The following is a 20,355-nucleotide window of genomic DNA, read 5'->3' on the forward strand; positions in this document are numbered from 1 at the left end:
ATTTAAAAAAATTTAAATTAAAGAAATTTAAATTAAAATTTATATTTTAAATTTTAATCTTTGAAAATTTCTGAATTGTTGAAATATCATTAAAAGTTTAAAATATAAAACTCGTTTGCTTTTATTCCCGCTTTATTGTAGAACGTAGACTATCGTAGACAAAGAAAAATTCATAGAAATCATTGTATCCACAGTTACACTGATAAATAAAGAATTGTCGCCGTAAAATTGCGTAAAATTAGATCACGTTTTTATATGTATAGATCACAAAGAACTGAAATGAACTGCATGCACAGATTTATTCATGGTCAACAAGAAGAAGGAGACAATTAAAGAACTAGCCGAAGTCAGAAAAAGTAAAAATAATTATATTTTTCTATCACTGTAATTTAATTTCAATTTACAGATTTCTAGATAAATCTCGAGTCCGTATTTTAAACTCGGTTTAATTTACGCTATTTATTTTTATTTGATTCTTTATTAAACTCAAATTATAAAAAAGAATAAAAAGTATAAGTTAAACTTTTAAAATTAATCTACAATTATAAATTTAATCTATATTGCTAGAAATAACATAAAAGAATAATTTCTTTTTTGTTGGGAATAAAGTGTTTTCTTTTTGCACTACTTACACTAAAGTGAGACAGATAACTTTTAACATGAGAATAAGCGAGAGATCCGAGAAAGTACAGAAAGTGCAAATCATGCTAGAGATTGCCATATTCCCTCTTGGCTCTTCCCGTGCTTGTTTTATTATGTTTTATTATGGCGATTTGTGAGCGAGGTTAGATCTTAGGTTAACGTGTCGCGCTCACCAACGCCGACTCTGTCATCGGCATCCTCGGCAATCGATGACCCGCACGTGATCATCGTAAGAATGCTCAACTTTCTGAGGACCCGTACTATCTCGATGCAGAATGGATGTATCATGTCAGCCCGACCGGTCACCCAGAGCCGGGCGCGACTATGTTCGTTTTGCAACTTCCATCATCTGAGACCACCACGTGGTACGTAACCGCGTCCGAGATCTCTTATTTACAAATGATTACGAATAAGACACTGTTGTCTTGCGAATGTCATTCTTCCTCATCTCATTGTAACCTTTACCTCTTTGTAACTTTGTTTTTTCTAGTATCAATCATAATAAAAAAATTGTACGTTTCTCAGTTCAATAGTATTCCATTCTGATTTGTTTCTGCATTAAGCATTAACGATGTGCATTATCAGTGGCTTCAACCAATTTTTTTTCTCTAGTTATTGCTGTATACATATATATTTGTAGCTTAAAATATTTTAGATGTAGATGGACTTTTTCAAGGTAGTAGAAGATTACATAAAGATTGAATGAGACTGAATCCTATTCTTATATCTAAATCTTATAATAACTTATTTTGTATACTTTCAGCAGTGAGATGTACAGTGATTCGATATTATGCAACAACTGATACAATGAAACTATGCGCTCCCTTGCAAAAGAAAGCCAAACGTCGTGCGAAGAAATATGCAGAGTTATTAGAAGGTATGTACAGCAATATAACATAAAAACATTTATCTAATATGAAAAGTAATATGTATTAATATAAAGAATAAAATATGAAAGTAAGCAATCTTGATGACATGCATTGTTGTAAAAAGTAGATATCTAAACAATTTTTTTATGAATAACTATATTTTGTTTGATACATATATAACTGTAAGTATTCTTTCTGACATAACTCCTTTCCATAGTTTTATCAAATCAGAAAGACTTTTGCAACGAGCATAGAATGTCTTATAATTAAAAATGAGAAAAAGTGATGTCAGAATTCATCAATCTGACAATTAGCGAATAATAAATTATTTTTTATTATCATATTAGTAACAAATCAGACGACCAACAACAGGAAAGCAGCAGTGAACAGATTAAGTTCTGCCCAGATGTCCATCTTGGTTGATCAGCCTAATATTACACTAGACAAACTGCACAAGATCCCTAATTTTCATGTTAAGAAAGAGACAATCACAACACAAAAGAAAGACACCAATGAAAAGACTGGACTTGAAAAGGATTTAATTCATATGGTAATTTTATGATGATTCGCTAATAAGAAGAAAGGATAATTTTTCGGAATCTGAAAAAAATTACTATATGTGATACATTTCTTAATAAGGATACCAAATATTGATATAAAAAATATATAATTTAAATATTATGGTTTAAATTGCAAAAATCAAATTGGCATATTGATTTTAGGATGACAAAGTGGACGATACACATTATGCTATACTTAAAGAATTTGATGGGCAATTAGATGATACATCCGCAGTTATGGAGAATCTGAAAGAATCTGACGGAAGCGATCAAACTACGTTGATTAAAAATTCTTCTTTTCTGGATATGCTGCAGGATGATAAAAATGAAGAGAAGAATAATCAAGATGATACACTGTAAGTTATAACATTCATAACTAATAATAAGGTATAAGAGAGGAGATTCTTTACTTTAACTACACACACAATTCGTTTTTACAGTATGCAGATTCCAAAATATGAATCTTCGTATGCTACAATTCCTTTCACAAATGAGCCAGATTCATTGGAAAATCGTCTTTTCGATCACAATCTAATTTCTCAGTTATTAGCGCATATTGACGTTTATATACAAATCAACATGCCGCATAAGGCTTTCAAGTTACTCACGTCGAATAAAAATCATATTAAGAAAAGCAAAGTCTCCCCTGTCTCGCTTTATAATCTGCTCTTAAAGACTCATATTTCTAATGCGCATGTGGAAAAGGCATTCGAGATCTACAGAACATTAAAGGAAGATTCTGTTCAGCCGAATTTTGAAACGTATGCTCTCATGTTTGAGATAATTGGAACGATAAAAAACCAGGTGAAAAGAGCAGGTAAATTAAAAATAAAACGAGAAAATAGCTCAAATTAGAAAAAATATATTAAGATTCGTAAATATATTTAAAAAAACCAAGTTGTTTTTGAAAAAGTTTAAGGTGAAAATTTCATATCTTTAACGAGATATAAAACAAATTTTTTATTTAATAAGGTTTTTAATAAAATTAACATTATTGATAATTTTTTAAAATGAATCCAAAAGTTTTTTAAATGGTTCGAGATTTTTTTTTTAGTTATATAACGATGTATCTAGTATTTAAAATAATCTAGCTTTTAGGTTTCTATAATTCTATTGTTTGATTAGCAGAGGTTTTATAAATAATGCACTCGATGAAATTATTTAAAGTTTAGTACAAATATTCTTGTAATATTTCTATAATTTGAATGTGACTCTCTTTGCAGAAAGCGCGGCTGAAGTGATAGCAGACATGGATCACAATGGCATCTCCTTTGATAAAATAATTAACACATCGTTAACTGCAACGCAACACAGTGCTGTTCTTCATTGTATGAAATCATTGAATCTTAATTATTGTGCACAGTCTCAAGTCAACGATACCTCATACAATTGCAATCTACTGAGGGATCTGAATACTGAGGGAACGAATAATAACTGGCAGAGTCCGGCGAAGGGAGTAGTGACCATAGATGAGTTGCGAAATATGATGAATATGCAGATTAACATAGAGAAGCAATGTACAATGGATGTAAAGAGCGTCGCGTTGTTCACTGGAGATCCCGAAGTTAGACAGCAAGCTATCAAACGGATCGCGGAATGGGAGAAGACCTGGAAATCGACTGTGGCCGAGGCTTTCGAGAGAAATCTGACTTATCTGAAACAGAAGGAAACAAAGATGAAGAGCGATTTAAAAATCTTGTATCCATTTCTGCAAGTATTACCCAAAGAAGAGTATATCAAGGCAATAATGAACGAAATCAGCCACCTGACTAAATTCTCCGAGGGGTTCAGTTATACTGTAACATATCTTTATCTAAGACTGGGACAATATATTTACAAGAGGTACAAGTTTCATCGAAAGATGAAGGACGGTGTCATAGACAATTCTATTCAGATTTACAAGAAGTATTTGGAGTGGTATATGAAGAAGAATCCTGCTGACAAGATCAACAATGGGCGCATCAAATGGCAGCAACTCATCGATGAGGCCCGGAAATCTAATATGTGTTGTGAGCTATCGGTGCCAGAATGGTCTCGTAACACTATGATAAACATAGGCAAATTTCTGTACAACATCATCGTGAACGACGTGAAGATCCCACACGTACCTAAGCTTGGTGCGCCCGAGCGGCAGATACCCGCGTTCTACTTGCTCTTTAGACTCCACTCCAATAACTTCTTTATGGAAGAGATCAAGCCTCATCCTCAGTTATACAGGTTTTACAAGGACTCGCATTCGGAGACACTATCTTTTGAGACAATTTTGTTGCCGACATTCTCTCCGCCTCGTCCTTGGGTCAACGTAAACACCGGCGGTTATCTGTTCTCCAAGGCGATGTTTGTTCGTGATTTCTACATGAAACCATCATATTTGCTGAGAAATACACCAACAAAACAATTGTATCCAGTATTCGACTGTTTGAATCAACTAGGTTCGATTCCGTGGAAAATCAATGTATCCATGTTGGATATCTTGATTCAGATCTTCAGGGATGGAGGTTCAAAAGAGCTGAATGTACCTCAACCATCCACAGTAATTCCATCTTCGACGAATATCATCGCGAACGAAATAAACAAGAGTCCTGAAGAAATATCGAAACTGCTGTTTCAATTCAAACGTATGAAAAATGAGATGCACTCGCTATGGTGCGACTGTCTTTATAAATTATCCCTCGCCAATCACTTCAGGGACAAGATATTCTGGATGCCGCACAATTTGGACTTTAGAGGTAGGGCGTACCCAGTGCCACCTCATCTGACCCATCTCAGCTCGGACTTAGGCCGCTCTATTCTTATGTTCGCTCAGGGTAAGCCTTTGGGTTCTGATGGTCTGGATTGGCTGAAGATTCATGCAATAAACATGTCCGGTTTAAAAAAGAGAGAACCGATACAAAAACGGTTAGAGTTCGCGAATGAGATATTAGACCTGATTGTGGACAGCGCGAGAAATCCCCTGACGGGAAAGATGTGGTGGACCAAGGCCGACGAACCATGGCAAACGTTGGCGGCATGCAAAGAGATAGATAATGCTCTTCAATCCCCAAATGTGAAGAAGTACATCTGCCGGCTTCCTATTCATCAAGATGGTAGCTGCAACGGCTTGCAGCATTATGCTGCGCTCGGGAGAGATCTAGTAGGAGCGAAGAGCGTGAACTTGTATCCTTCGGACAGGCCACAGGACGTGTACAGTGTCGTCGCTAGGATGGTTGATGAGTACAGGAAGATCGATGCGGATGCTGGCGATAAAATAGCCCAGGCCTTGGAAGGACACGTCAGTAGGAAGGTCATGAAACAGACTGTAATGACTACAGTGTATGGTGTGACGAAGTTTGGCGCCAGGCTACAGATCGCCAGGCAGCTCAGCGATTTAAAGGATTTCGATCAAATGTATATTTGGAGCGGCAGCATGTATCTGGTTGAAAAGACATTTATGTCTCTTCAGAGCATGTTTGAGAGCGCGAAGGAGATACAGAATTGGTTCACAGATTGCGCCCGCGTTATCACGATTAGATGCAACCAGTATGTGCAATGGGTGTCGCCGTTGGGCCTTCCGATCATACAACCCTATTCCAAGCATAAGAAACTCAATAACTCAAATAACTTGAAACTCAAGATTTTCAGGTGAGAACACTAACTTGCCTACACATTTCATCGTATGTTTACATATTTCTCGTATTTGTTTCTTCTATATATAAGTCCAGACCAAAAGTTTGAAAACATTTTTAAAATTGACATTCTTGGGATTATTTTATTTAAATATTTATAACAACGTATTTTGAAAATTTATTGTAAAAAAAACATTGCTTTGGATATTTAAGTAATTCCAAAAAAGTTGATTTAAAAAAATGTTTACAAACTTTTGGATTGAATATAAGATTTAGAAAACGTGAAAATTTTTATTTCTAAATTATATCATTCTCAGAGATTTATGGAATTATTCCGTATATCTCTCATATTTTCTTTTAATGGATATCTTTATATAAATTATTTATATTATTAAATTATATAGATTATATAGATTACATAAATAAAATGTACACAAATATCATTTACAGGAAGCTGGACACAGTAAAGCAAAAAAATGCCTTCGCGCCGAATTTTATCCATTCGTTGGACTCCTGCCACATGATGTTAACGAGCTTGTACTGTGAACAGGCGGGGATCACATTTATGTCAGTGCACGATTGTTTCTGGACGCATCCGTGCACGGTGGATATTATGAACAGAGTAAAAATCATCACAAAGACATATAACAATAAACACTTTCAGACAAAATCGTAATGCGCAACATCTTGCTTTTCAGATTTGCCGGGAACAATTCATCGCGCTTCATAGCGAGCCCATTCTCGAGAATTTATCCGAATTCTTTTGTAAGAACTATAAAAAGCACGTTGCGAGCAATAAGCGGTAAGTTCTTTACAATTTTTTAGAATCTTGAATAATAAAAAAATTGTGGATCTCAGGAATTTAAAAAATTATAAAATAAAAGGCAAAAAGAAATAATAGATAGTTTTAAATTAAGAATGTCTGATTAAAATTTTAGGGATGTGAAGCTAAGAGGCGATGTTTCGCTAGAGGTCTTCCAAAAAATACCGAAGAAAGGTACCTTCGACATCAATATGATCATGTCATCTCGATATTTCTTTAATTGAAGTATAACTGAAGTATTTATTATGAGAAAATATCGTTTAAATGTGTAAGAGTGTAAATTACTGTAAGTTTTAACATGAATTAGCTTCAATGCACGTTGCGCAAATTGCCATTGTTATTATATATAACTATAAGTATATGTAACTATAAGTTATATAAGATAATTCCTAGAACGATATGTAAATAGCTCAATAGGATAATAAATTTTCAAAGCCTTAAATGTTTTATGTATAAATATCTCTCTCTTTTCTGTGTTTTATACTATGTTTTATACTCGATTCCAGATAAAAGAGATGAAACCAAAGCAGTTCAATAGTTGTTGATCGATATTTATAATCTGATTTTATGTAAGATCGTCTTAAACACGCTTTCTAGAAACTATACGATCATTTCATTAAATGAAATTTTGAGATTTAAAACGATTTTAAATATAAAATTATAAATATCGTTATAAATATTCAAAGATAATTATTTCAATTTAATCTTAAAATTCTAAGATTTTAGACGACACTAGATCTGATTTAAGACAATTTCAAATATAAGAACGGAGGAGGAGGGGGGACTATGAATACTATTTTTAACTCTTACCATAAAAGTTTATTAAGAATACTATTCTTAACTCATACCATAATTTGATGCCTCATTCATACAAACGGGGAGGGGAGTCATTAGAATCCATTCGTTTTTTCTTATTCAAAATGATTAAAAAAATCTTTAAAAATTTATCAACATACTTTCAACTTTCTAGAATAAATATTGAAATTTTATTTTGGAAATAATAAAATGTAGTATAATTTATAATTACCAGAAGATTCATAAGTTGAGAAAAAATGGCATTTGATTTAAAAAATTATAATTTTTCATAATAAATGAATATCAAAAAATAACTCCAGAATTTTGTAGTTTAGATATGAAGTTTTGAAAAAAAATTAAAACTCTTCGAAACTCTTTTACAAAAAATTGAATTATTTGAGCACATGAGTAATTTTCAACAAGGGACAAATAAGAAAAATCGAATTAAAATATGCATTTTTTTATTTTGTTATAATATAATATTTTGTTGTATTCTTTAATGAAAAAAAATATAAAATATAAATATATATTTAAGTAAATATATATAAAAGAAAAGTTTTATGTTTTACTGTCTAGATACATAAGTACGATGTTGCTCACAAATTAGTTTTCCGCACATGAAACAACATATCCAGATATTTTATCGGCAGTCTTTTTGTCAATAATAACATCGTTCGTTTCTTGTTTCAAGCTTATGTTTTCTTTTTTCTGGCTGCAGAATCTTCTTAAAATATCTTCGTAAAATAGCACAAATAGATATTCTTAATCGTTTTTGAAGGTTCGCGTGTAATCTATTTTGCATGTACGGACCTGCTAGCATAATTGCCAAGTCTTCTATAAAATTATGTCTTTTCATCGCATTATTTATATCATTCAGATTATATAAAATATTGCTGTTAACGATTGCTTGATCAAGCATATCAAAGAAATACTTCATTGCCCATCGCTTCGTTTTTCTATACGTCAAATAGCTTTTGCACAAAAAAAATCAAAAGTGTCTGTTCCGTCTTTTGTAATATGAAACTACTGACTATTTCCAATTTTTTAGTTTCTACATCTTATTTTTTCGTTATTTCTGCAAATTCAGTACAAGGTATACTTTGTTTTTTTTTAGCGTATAAGATAATAAAGTCATTTCGTTCGTATATACATATCATGCATCACCAATAAAAACAGATGAAAGACAAAAGAAATTTGACGCTTATTTTTTCGTATTGTATCAATTATTGTCGGAGAGTATTCACGTTTTTCATCATTTTATTAATTCAATAGAAGTGAATCAGTTGTTACAGTAATGTTTCGATTCCGTAAATCGGGGTTGAAAATTGATGCACACAATATGAAGGAACGTTTTTTCTAATCTTTCGATTACTTTGCCCGTATATGAAATCGCATTTAACATATAAGAGATTCTGGAATTATTTAAACATAAAATTTTTACTCTGTATCATGTATATTTATCATTTGCTTTTGATGTAATTTTCGTAAAAAATTTTTCTCTAAAGCCAAGAAATTGTTTATCTATAGTACAACTTTATGAAGGGGTATAATATTTTGTACAACTTTTGATAAATTTGCGAATCATAACAGTTCTGTATTTAGTACAACCTTTTTTCTTTACACATATTCACCTGTTTCCTTTCCACATATTCATTGTATTTTTATGTCTATCTTTTTGTAATCCAAAATATAAAAGGCAAAATATAAAAAGCCGATGGAATGCTTTCAAATCTATTTTACAATAATAAGGCTGACTCGATAAATTGATTAATTTCAATCCATTGACTAATCTCTGGTTTATATCTTCATTAGTGTATTTCACTATAATCTCTACCAATTCATTCGGAAACAAATTCTAAATCTCTAATGGCATTGTCATCACGGTAAATGTATAGTAATTAATTTCCTCCTAATTCAGGAGCTTTCGTAAACTTGTAATTATCTTTTCCGTAAGATACTGTCTGTTCCTTCTCAGCACGAACTTTCTTCGAACTGCATTCATAGTCATCAAGTCCATTCTCTTCACTTTCGACTTCGCTTTCCGATAATATAAAGTCCTCGTTATTATCTTTCTCCTTCAAAAATGTCAACTTTGCTGTCTTGTAAAATAACGTGTCTCGCCTTTTCATTCATTTTATTTAAAAAATAATTTTTCTACAAAAAAATTTTTTTAATGAAAACAAACATTCAAACTTTAATTTAGAGTGAAAAGAATAGAATACTTATAATGATTTTGACACAATTTTTATTTTTTATAAAAAGCACTCTTATTTTGTATTACAGTGATCACTAGCGTCTCACCCCAACAAACGAGAATGAATTGAAATGAATTGAAATGATTCAGATTTTCAGAAATATTGATTCACGAATGTTAAAATGAATGCTTTTCAATCTTGAATGCATTTTTATTCATTTATAGGAATTGCACGGAGCATATTTCTATGCCTTTCAATCTAAAAATAATATTAGCTTTTTCTGTGAATACTGTTCAATTCAAAATTTTAAATAGGAAAAGCAGTTTTTCAATCCAATTGCATCCAATTGAATCTAATTGAATTCAATTGAATCCAATTAAATCCAAAAAAAGTATTCGCTATTTAAAATATGCATAAAATATGCATTGAATAAATGATTCATTTAATAACTAATACATTTATTTACATTATCATTATTACAATAAAATTAATTTAAGAGTCTGAAATGTATCTAAAAATTTTTTTAAAATATCTGATATCTGTACTTATATACATTTTAATATGTGTATCTATATCTGTATTTAGATAAACTTTTCGATTTATCATAAATTTTAAGAGTATCTTATTCATCACTGTTTATAAGCGAAGATTGAATATCGAAATTATCCAGTAAACAAGAAATATTTTGAAACATTTCAGAGACATTGTAACATTGTAATGTTGCTGCAGCGTTGCTGAAATGTTTCAAAACATTTCTTACTTACTATTAGACCTAGCAATCCTATATATAATATTAATATTCAAGAATATATACAAGTGATTCGATATACCATATGCAGGGCATATTATTTAATAATAAATAAATAACTCAAGTATCTCTTGAATAGTAATATTTTGGGAAAAATGTTTTAATCATACTCGTAAATTTTATGAGTTTAACGGGAATGTAAAGAGATGTCATTGGAAATTATTCCTTTTATTTTTATTTTTTTATGAAAAATAAAAAATATTTTATGTAAGTAAATATTTTGAAAAGCTTTTAAGGTAAACGGGAATATGAATGAAAAATGGGGAAGTTTTATTTAAAATAATCAAAGTGATCTTGCCTTGACCTTAACAACATCACCTAAGATGAAACTATAATGTACCTCTTTATGTTTCCCTTGAAATCATAAAACTTTTGTCTGAAACATTTTTTCTTAAAATGTATTATTCAAGATGTATTTGATGTAATCATTAAAAATGGAATACTTTGAATTACATATTATTTTTCAGATTAAAAAATTCTCTGTTGCAAATTCATCGCATGTAGGTATAAATATGAAGTATATTAAAATTCGGTATCGATCTAATTAAAATATTAAGGTACGTTCTGACATTAAGGTACGTTATGCAAGAAGCGCATTCTTAGTAAAATATATTTAAAATTGATAATTAAATAACAATTTTAGTTCTCATAGCTGATATGTAATTGTTTCAGATTGGTTATATACAATAATATATTTATAATAGTTATATATTTATAATATATTTATATAATAGTTATACATTTTATTAGAAAACCAAAAAAAGCTGCAGTGGAAGATCGCCATCACAGATGATGTTGCAATTGCAACAACTGGAAATAAGATTGAAGTCTCAATCTCAGCAAATCCAGCAATTGTAGCACCATTTGCAAAAACAACAGCAACTGCAGCAGGAGCAGCAGCAGGAGCAACAGCAGCAGCAACTGGAGCAGCAGATGTGGGAGCGGCAAAGAATAGGTATTATTTCTTATATGTATATGATGCACGTACAAAATCAGAATCTAAGATATTTTATACCTTAGTATGGCATACATTAAATATAAAATATTTTGTAAGCTATTTTAATTTTCCAATGTACTTTAATGCGCAGAATAATGAAATGAATCAATTGATATAAAGAAAAAAACAATGTTATTTTTAAAAAGATACACAATTGCAAATGTTATAAACGTATAATTTTTTTGCTATAAATAAGCTATGCGTTTTCTTTATGCCTAAGCACAAAGATGATTGTAATTGATTGCGAGTCGTGGAATGTATGGTAAATCGTTGTAGATTTATCAAAACATACAACTACAATTCACGTTTCACGATTCAATTACTATGTTTGTACTGCGGCCCTAATTCCTCTTATTAGTTTACGTATAAAAGTATTAAGAGATGATTCTAAAAAAACAATTAAGAATCTTATTGAATCATACATATAATCAATAGAAATAAGATTCATAACAATCGAAGCTGTTTAATGCTTAAATAATTTATTATAAGATGTTTAATGCTTAAATAATTTATTATAAGAAAACTAATAGTTTACGATAAATTATATATTGGGAGTACAAATTAGTTCGGTCCGTTTTCCTAAAGATAGTTTCAGCTGTTGTGAATGGTTCATAGTGACAACTGATTTTGGCGGTTTTAGAGAGGTTTTAGAGAGGTTAAATATTTGTTAATAATATTCAGTTTATATCACTTTGAGTTTCATACAAAAACCTTGATTTTTACTGTGTTTGAAATGTCGAATTTTGTATTAATCAAGCAGCATTTGCGGGAGGTTTTGATTTTCTGCTTTAATTGGAAAAAAAGTGAAGCCCATCGAATGCTTGTCGAAGTTTATGGTGACATTGCTCCAACTGATAGATCATGTAGGGAATGATTTCGACGTTTCAAGGATGGAGATTTCAGCGTTGAAGACAAGCCTCGCTCTGGACAGCTAAAAAAATTCGAAGACAAAGACTTAGAGGCATTACTCGAAGATGATAAGAGTCAAACGCAAGAGGAGCTTGCAGAATCATTGGGGGTTATTCAACAAGCCGTTCCTGTACGATTGAAAGCCATGGGAATGATTCAAAAACAAGAAATTGTCTTATGAACTGAAACCGAGAGACGTTGAAAGGCGATTTTTCATTTGCGAACAGCTAATTCAAAGACAACAGAGAAAAGGTTTTCTGCTTCGGATTGTGACTGGAGATGAGAAATGGATATTCTACGACAAGAAGAAAAAATATTATGCTAAGCCTGGTGAATCGTTGCCATCGACCTCAACATCAACACTATGGCCGAACATTCATGGTTCGAAGATCATGCTCTGTATCTGGTGGGATCAAAAGGGTCTTGTTTACTATGAGCTGGTGAAACCTGGCTAATTCCATTACGGGCGATCGGTATCGGCTACAATTAATTCGTTTGAGCCATTGCGAGAAAAACGACCGGAATACGAGCAAAGACATGATAAAGTTATTCTTCTTCATGACAATGCTCGGCCTCATGTCGCTAAAGTCGTAAAAAAATATTTGGAAACGCTCAAATGTTTTACCGCACCCGCCGTATTCTCCGGACATTGCTCCTTCCTTCTAATTACTGGTTGTTCCGAAGGATGCAGCAAGTCCGGTTCACTTTTGCAGAAATCGAAAATTGGCTCCAAAATTGGATCGCCTCCAAAGAGTCATTTTTTCGAGATGGAATTCGAAAATTGCCTGAGAGATGGGAAAAAGTAGTAGGCAGCGATGAACAATACTTTAATTGATCTGTTCATTCATTTTGTTTTGAAATAAGTGCACAAAAGAACGGACCGAACTAATTTGTACTCCTAATATTTCATGCGAAAACATGCCAATATAAAATATCATAAATTACTCGTATTATGTTTTTCTGACAAGTTTGTCTTAATACTTTTATATGCAGAATTATTAGAAGAATCATACTATGTAAAAAAAATCATAATTTTATTTTAAAAAAATAGAAGTTTCATATTTTTTAACGCCTATGTCGAAGGAAAATAAATTCAAAAAACATCCTTCTTGAAATCTCCTTTCATCAAAATTTTTTCGTATCTTATATATTTTTTAAGATATTTACCTGAGATAATAAAACTGTATATAATATGTATAATATATACATAGAATGTTCCAAATTTTTTTACATATCGCTTGTGGGCAGATAAATCGGACTAAACTCGCAAAGTCGTCTACCACTTTTCGTAACAGTTAACAAGATAACAATTTTTAAAGATAATCTAATAATGTCATGTATATCAACTTTAAGATATCTTTCAGAGTTTTTTTTATGAAAAAAACTTAAAAATGTTTTTTAAAGAATTCTAAAAGATACCTTAAGGGCGAATCTAAGGGTTTAGAGGGTCAAAATTTTCGGTTAATATTCCAAAATTTAACTGCATTCATAATAATTGCAGTTAAATTTCAAAATTTTCGTTTTTTTTTGCTTTAATGATAGTATTACTTTTTAAAAATATACTCGTAAAATTTTAGACTGAAATTCGAAATATTTTTGTAGTTACAGCCTGAGAAACAGGCTGTAACTACAAAACGCATCGCGCAGATATACAGTGATACCGAAAACTTTAAACACGTTTTTCTCAAAACTACTTTTTCGAAATTGGCAAGATAACTTAAAAACTATTTGACCAATCGACTTAATCCAAAGTCTTTTAGTTACATAATTGTCAATCATCCTAAATGAACTAAAACATTTGTTAAAAAATTAGTATAAATAATTATTTTTGCATAAAGAAGTCGAAATTTTATGTTCAAAATTGTAACTTTTTTTTCAAAATTCCACAATTCTTACAATTGGATACTTTTTTCCTATTTTTTTAGTTCATTTAGAACAAAATATTATTTAATTTTTTTCAAAAAATTTTTGGTATTTTTGATACAGGTAAAAATTACAGATTCCACATTGCACGCCAATTAATAACGCTAGTGCCGAAGCACAATAATAATTAATATATAACTTATTATTTTTATACAATAATATAAAAAAAAAATATATATATATATAAAACTTCATAATTTTCATATTAAAAAATTATTTTGTATTGTTGAAATATATAACAAATCACCCTTAAAATTTTAGAAAGATTGGCATGGTTTGTTCATAAAAAATTCGCAAACAACAGCTACTTTTCAGCTTCTAAACTAGGTTCCCCCCTAAAATTGTTTTATGTGTCGAAAGTTTATTTATTAGATAATTAAAAAAAACTTTTTAAATTACAAAACAGTAGAAAACTTCGATTCAGTCCGCTCCACCTGCTCATAAAATGTGTATCAAAAAGTTTGGAACATCATGTATATATAATAAATTACATATAAACACTTAAAAAATTATGTATTACTTTAATTTTTAGTTGGAAACAAACGAGGACATGGTCGCTCTCGTGCATCGTGGTATGCACGAAGAGTCATACTGGAGAAGAGACCGCCCAGGAAATCGCGAAGAAGATATAGTGTATACCACTAGCTCCAGTAGCAGTGACATCAGCCATAACACAATACTATATAATTATTATTATCATTATTATTATAAAAAATAAAGTTTATGATTAAAAAATCAGTTTATTATTATAATAAATATCGCGTGCGTGTGTGTGTGTGTGTGTGTGTGTGTGTGTGTGTGTGTGTGTGTGTGTGTGTGTGTGTGTGTGTGTATTAGTAGAATATTTATTAATTGGAAAATGTAAATAAATTGTTAATTTTTCCTTTATTGATTTGCAATCAATATTGCAATAAAATTAAATTTAACAATTAAAGGATTATACCATCTTGAGAATCTAAAAATCATAGACAACTTTGAGAATTTTTGTTACAAAATAATGAAAGTAATGAAAAGTTTGTTTTAAGATATGTATAGCTCAATCCTTTAGGAACAAAATCGTATATTATTCTTCTTTTTTTTACAAAATTTTGCGGTTTTACTGACTGCCTTTTATGAAATCAGCATTACGGGGATCTGCCACTTGGTTCGACTGGAAGCATAAAACGAAACATTTTTTTTCACATTTTAGCGTTAGCGTGCGTTAATGTGCATCAATTTTACGAGTGCGAGCCGGGTATATTGATTTGGGAACCGGATGAATAATCGGATGGTCTTATGAATAACTCAAAATCAGAAATTTACAAGCTCTGGAATTTATTCGACGCAGAATATAAAACGACTGTTCTGTACGAGAATTAGCGAAAGAATCTCTTATTTTTCGACTTCGCGATCCCGCATTCGGTCGTTCACATTTCTCGAACCTTCCCCATGAACTAAAATATTGTTCAGCGCATCCTTGCTGCTAACCGATATATTGTTTAAAATTATATCTCTTTATCGTTTTAAAAATTTCGTTAAGTATAATATCAGAAATAAAAATATCGAATTAGCCGAATTATCGATGAATATTATCGATGATACACTATATGTATATAACAACAGATGCGCTTACTCTATTTGCCTTTAAATTCTCGAGCTGTGTGAAGAAACAGCATAAGAAATAAGCAGATTTAAAGGTCCTATTGTCATTATGTCGCGAAATTGGCGGACGGGATATTATTATAACATGAAATATTTATTAAAGAAGTACATACGAATATTTCGAGATATTCATTTTTATATAAAAATGAAGAATGTTTGAAGAAAAGTCTCATTTTCAGTTATAAAACTTTTTTTTCAAATATTCGTTATTTTTAAAAATCAATATTTGGAAATAGCACTCCGTTAGCACTCCTTCAAATATGTAGAAAATAAAAATATTTGGTTTTTTGTATCTAATTCAAAAAATATTTGGTTTTTTGTATCGAAGTGACTTCTGCAACGTCGATTTGATAAAAGGACATCAGTGAAAATTGATACCAGTATCAATTTTGTTAAAAGAAAAATAACAATAAATATAAGATTTTTATTCCCAAAAAATTATACTGCAATAGCTTTAAAACAAATTTTGTTTTATATCCATTATTTTTTCAAAAAAAAATTTCCCAAAGTTATTTGTAATTTTTAGACTCAAAACGGTCTAATTCTTTAATTGTTAAGTTTAATTTTATTATAATATATTTTTTGAAAGAAAAAACGTACATATTGGCCAAGAGGATACTTTCACGCACTCACAAATTTTAAAGTTGCATATTTTATACAAGTACGCACTATAATAATATCTATGAGTAATACATCTCACTTTTATTCTGATTAATATTTAAAATATATAGGAAAATAGAAAAAAAGAGAAAGGAAGAGAGAGAGAGAGAGAGAGAGAGAGAGAAAGAGAGGAGGGAAGGAGGGAGGAAGGAAGAGAGATTTTGATAATAACATCACGCGTTGTCATCGACAAGCCGATCAGATTCTTGAGAATACACGAGAATACAGAAACATTCATGTGGATTCTATTCGTGTGGATTCTATACCGTATTTGTTAAATGCAATTAATTAATGTGGCTGAGTAAATAAAATGCGCGGATACAATATGTTCCACGCGAAAATTCTGTTTTTCCTTTTTTTCCCCTTTAGTATATTTTTCTGATATAAGTAGTTCAATGAATTATGTGTATAAGGTACGTCAAATAATATATTTTATAACAATCGCAATTATTCGTGTACCTGAAAATCAACAAGTGTAGGAAAAATAATGGTTCGACTTAATCGATGAAAGATTAATACAAAAAACCCCATATTTAATAATGATGTTGCATACGTTTATGGCAAATGCTTTATGCGTTTATGCTTTGTGTCAATGAATATTTTGTTTAAAATGTTTTTTTCTAATTATTACATCCGCATTTAAAAAAGTGAGTTACGTCTTTTTTTACATATTTATCTAAATGTTGTATTTACAATTTATATTTTTTTTTATTAAAAAGTACATTATTTTACAACAAAATAAGAAAATATATATTTTAACTCGATTTTTCCTATTTGTCTTTTGTTGAAAATTACTCATATTTATGTGCTCAAATAATTTAATTTTTTGTAGAATTCGAAGTTCTAGTAATTTTTTTTCAAAACTTTATATCTAAACTACAAAATCTTGGAGTTTTTTTTTTATATTTATTTATATTTTTTTATATTTATTTATTATGAAAAATTATAATTTTTCAAATGTTATTTTTTCCTAACTTATAAGTCTTTCGTAATTATAAATTATACTATAGTCTATGAAATGATTTCTACAGCTACTCGGAATCTTGAATACATAAAATCAGATCATTTTAAATATCGCCCAGTGAATCAACCAAATGAATGGGCGAGTTCAAGACGGCAAATAAATAGGCATGCTTACCGAACGAATATGATTGGTTGGATCTATAAGTAACAACCAATTATATTCATTTGCTCGGCGAGCAAATTAGGTGCTTTGTCAACTTGAACGCATCCAATGCGATTAAGTATATGTAAGCAGTTGCTATAGCAATGGCATCGTCAACAAATAATATAACCTATTTGTCTCGTTTTCGCCATCGATTTTATGTTATTGCTTTAACATCATCAGTAAGATGTAAACGAAAAATCGTTTTATAAACAAATTGGAGTCATTGTATTCACAATGTATCAAGACGAATTGGGAAACTTCGCCAATGGCGGATTTTTTAATATTATACGGTGTAAACCGCGGTGCTTTTTCCCAATCAAGCGATGTGAAGGTAGGCACAGAACATAGGGTAAAAAATATATAATAATGGGTACGGTCAACGCGATGCTGCAAAGCGCTTTGAAATGTTTTTTTAATTGGTCAGTTTGTAAAATTCTTTCTTCTAATTGGTCCATCAAACGCTTCAAAGCATTTGTAGTGAGATTTTGACCACAGCAACAATAAATAAATACATATAAAATAGAACGCGTTACATGTACATAAATAGAATGTTAATAAAATACAAATATATAAATAGAACATAAGAATGACAAAATAAATAAATGATGAAAAATTTGTTTATTAAAATTATTAATAAATAAAATAATGTTTTAACTTATTTTTAATTTTTCGCTATATAATCTATTTTTATTCATCTAGCCATTTAAGTTTTCAAAATTTTGAGTAATATAAAAATTTTAATTAAGTTTTACAAGGTCTCAGAAAGATAAGAAGAATATCTCATTTTGGCTCGTAGATTTATCTTTTTAATTTTTAAATTAATTGAATCTTTTATTAATTAATTGAATTTGAAATATTGTCTTTATATGTTAATTCAGGACTTGTATCTTATTTCAGAATAGATTAGAAAATTCAAGTATATAAACTGGATATAAAAACGCAGAGACAAGAATGGATGAAGCAGAGCATGTAGCTCTCATTGAGTGGTACTACCGACAACATTATTATAATGGTATGCTGACTCAAGTCAAGCAGGCATGCGATGCTTACCCGAACAGCGAACGACTGAAGCTTTTGTTCTGTCTGGCGAATATTTTTGTCGGTAAAAACCATGAAGCCATCAAAGAAAGCTCTACTATGCTGAACTATGCAGATGTCACACTGCCAGCATTACTCGTGCAAAGCGTTGCTCTGGTTGACGGTGAAGTGGAAAGGAGCACCGTGACTCAGATAGAGAATAGGGTTCGAGACGAACGCAGAAAAGCATCCTGCATTTCATTATGCCTAGCAGCATCTGTGTTGCTTCTCTCTCGTCAAGCGGACAAGGCGAAGGAGTATGTGGACAGAGCAAGCAAAATGAAACCCATGAATATCAATGTGTTATTTACCAAAGGATGGCTGGAGCTCAGTTTAAGATCAGGCACAGATGTTCAAGAGGCAGGAAATTCCTTTGATTTCGTCTTAAAGGAAGAGCCAAGAAACTTGGGTGCATTATTAGGCTCTGCAGAGACAAAACAACGCATTGGAGATTATCCAGGTGCCATCTTGATCCTGAACTCCTTAATCGTGCGCTATCCCAAGCAACCATTTCCATTGATAGAAAAAATGAAGTGCCTACTAGCAGCAAAGGATTGGGAACAGGTACTGGAGATGGTAAACCGCGTGCTCACAATCGAGTCGAACAACTTGGATGGTATCAAGGCAAGCTCGATGGTGACTTTGTGCAGAGATGGCAATCCTAGCGAAGGTTTACCGCAGTTGCAGCTGTTTCTGCGTAACCTGCTGCTTGCTGAACCAAAGAATACGGTCTTGCTGATTGAGAACTTGCGACTGTTTTCTGATATTGCATTCCAAGACCATGGGATTCTGTTAGAGTTGGCACGGACGGCCGAGAAAATGCTACAAGCGACATCGTCGAGCAACGCAGAACTGATGGCAGAGCTGGGTAACTTGTGTGCCGCGCTAGGCAATGTTAAAGACGCTGAGCGTTGGTACAAGAACACCATCCGCACTGATCCATCTTCTTTCGTGGCGCTCTTGGGACTGGCACACTGTCAGTTGCTGCAGGGATCTACGGAGGACCTAGATCAGGCACGACAACAGGTGAATGAATGGCTGCTATTAGCAGAAAAAACTAGCTTTGTAACTGTTGTAAAATTCTTTAATATGATTGACCTTAGTTCTTCTCTGGATCTACAAATCTAAATGTATAAATCGTATAAAATTTTACAACAATACCAAACTACTTTTCCTGCACACTTGAACAAATATATGTATGTGTGTGTGTGTGTGGTGTGTGTGTGTGTGTGTGTGTGTGTGGTGTGTGTGTGTGTGGTGTGTGTGTGTGTGTGGTGTGTGTGTGTGTGTGTGTGTGTGTGTGTGTGTGTGTGTGTGTGTGTGTGTGTGTGTGTGTGTGTGTATATATGGAGTGTTTGGAAAATAATAATAAATCTTTTGCATAGGATAGAATGGACTAAATTAAAAAGAAAAGTTCTTTACTATTTTATTATTAATTTTAGCAAAAGCTAATAAGATAAATTGCTATAATAAGATTAATTGCTAAAAATTGTTAAAAATTAGTCTTCAATAATTTTTTATTTAAATACTATCAATTTTACAGAAAAACTACAAGAGATAAAAATTGTTTATTTTCTTCTCGTAAAGTTTTGAGAATTTTTTTAGAATTTTTTAATACCGTATTTTTTTATGTTGCTAAAAATAAGAAAATGCAGTCTTAAAAAATTGATAAAAAATTCTTAG

At 31.2% G+C, this 20,355-nt stretch overlaps 2 protein-coding genes across 4 annotated transcripts in view; both read left to right on the forward strand.

Annotated features, from left to right (window-relative positions):
- The first annotated feature begins 734 nt into the window (after positions 1-734).
- Positions 735-6,941, forward strand: LOC108694756 (DNA-directed RNA polymerase, mitochondrial). Of its 2 annotated transcripts, none has more exons than XM_018204416.1 (9): positions 735-1,007; positions 1,406-1,519; positions 1,859-2,061; positions 2,234-2,427; positions 2,512-2,888; positions 3,295-5,692; positions 6,127-6,298; positions 6,375-6,478; positions 6,615-6,941. In XM_018204416.1, the coding sequence occupies exons 1-9, from the start codon at positions 878-880 to the stop codon at positions 6,721-6,723; spliced, it is 3,801 nt and encodes a 1,266-aa protein (XP_018059905.1). In that variant the 5' UTR covers positions 735-877; the 3' UTR covers positions 6,724-6,941. The 2 variants fall into 2 exon arrangements, with proteins under 2 accessions (XP_018059905.1, XP_018059906.1); XM_018204417.1 differs by having other exon boundaries at positions 1,409-1,519.
- A 10,846-nt stretch (positions 6,942-17,787) lies between these two features.
- Positions 17,788-20,355, forward strand: part of LOC108694731 (tetratricopeptide repeat protein 21B-like) — a 7,228-nt gene continuing 4,660 nt past the window's right edge. Inside the window, exons 1-2 of one of the 2 annotated variants that reach the window (XM_018204371.1) lie at positions 17,788-17,926; positions 18,493-19,698. In XM_018204371.1, the coding sequence (XP_018059860.1) occupies positions 18,547-19,698 (1,152 nt within the window). In that variant the 5' untranslated portion in view covers positions 17,788-17,926; positions 18,493-18,546. The remainder of the gene's footprint in view (positions 17,927-18,492; positions 19,699-20,355) is intronic. The other variant, XM_018204372.1, reaches the window with a different exon arrangement.

Source organism: Atta colombica, unplaced genomic scaffold, assembly GCF_001594045.1.
Source record: "Atta colombica isolate Treedump-2 unplaced genomic scaffold, Acol1.0 scaffold123, whole genome shotgun sequence".
NCBI lineage: Eukaryota > Metazoa > Arthropoda > Insecta > Hymenoptera > Formicidae > Atta > Atta colombica.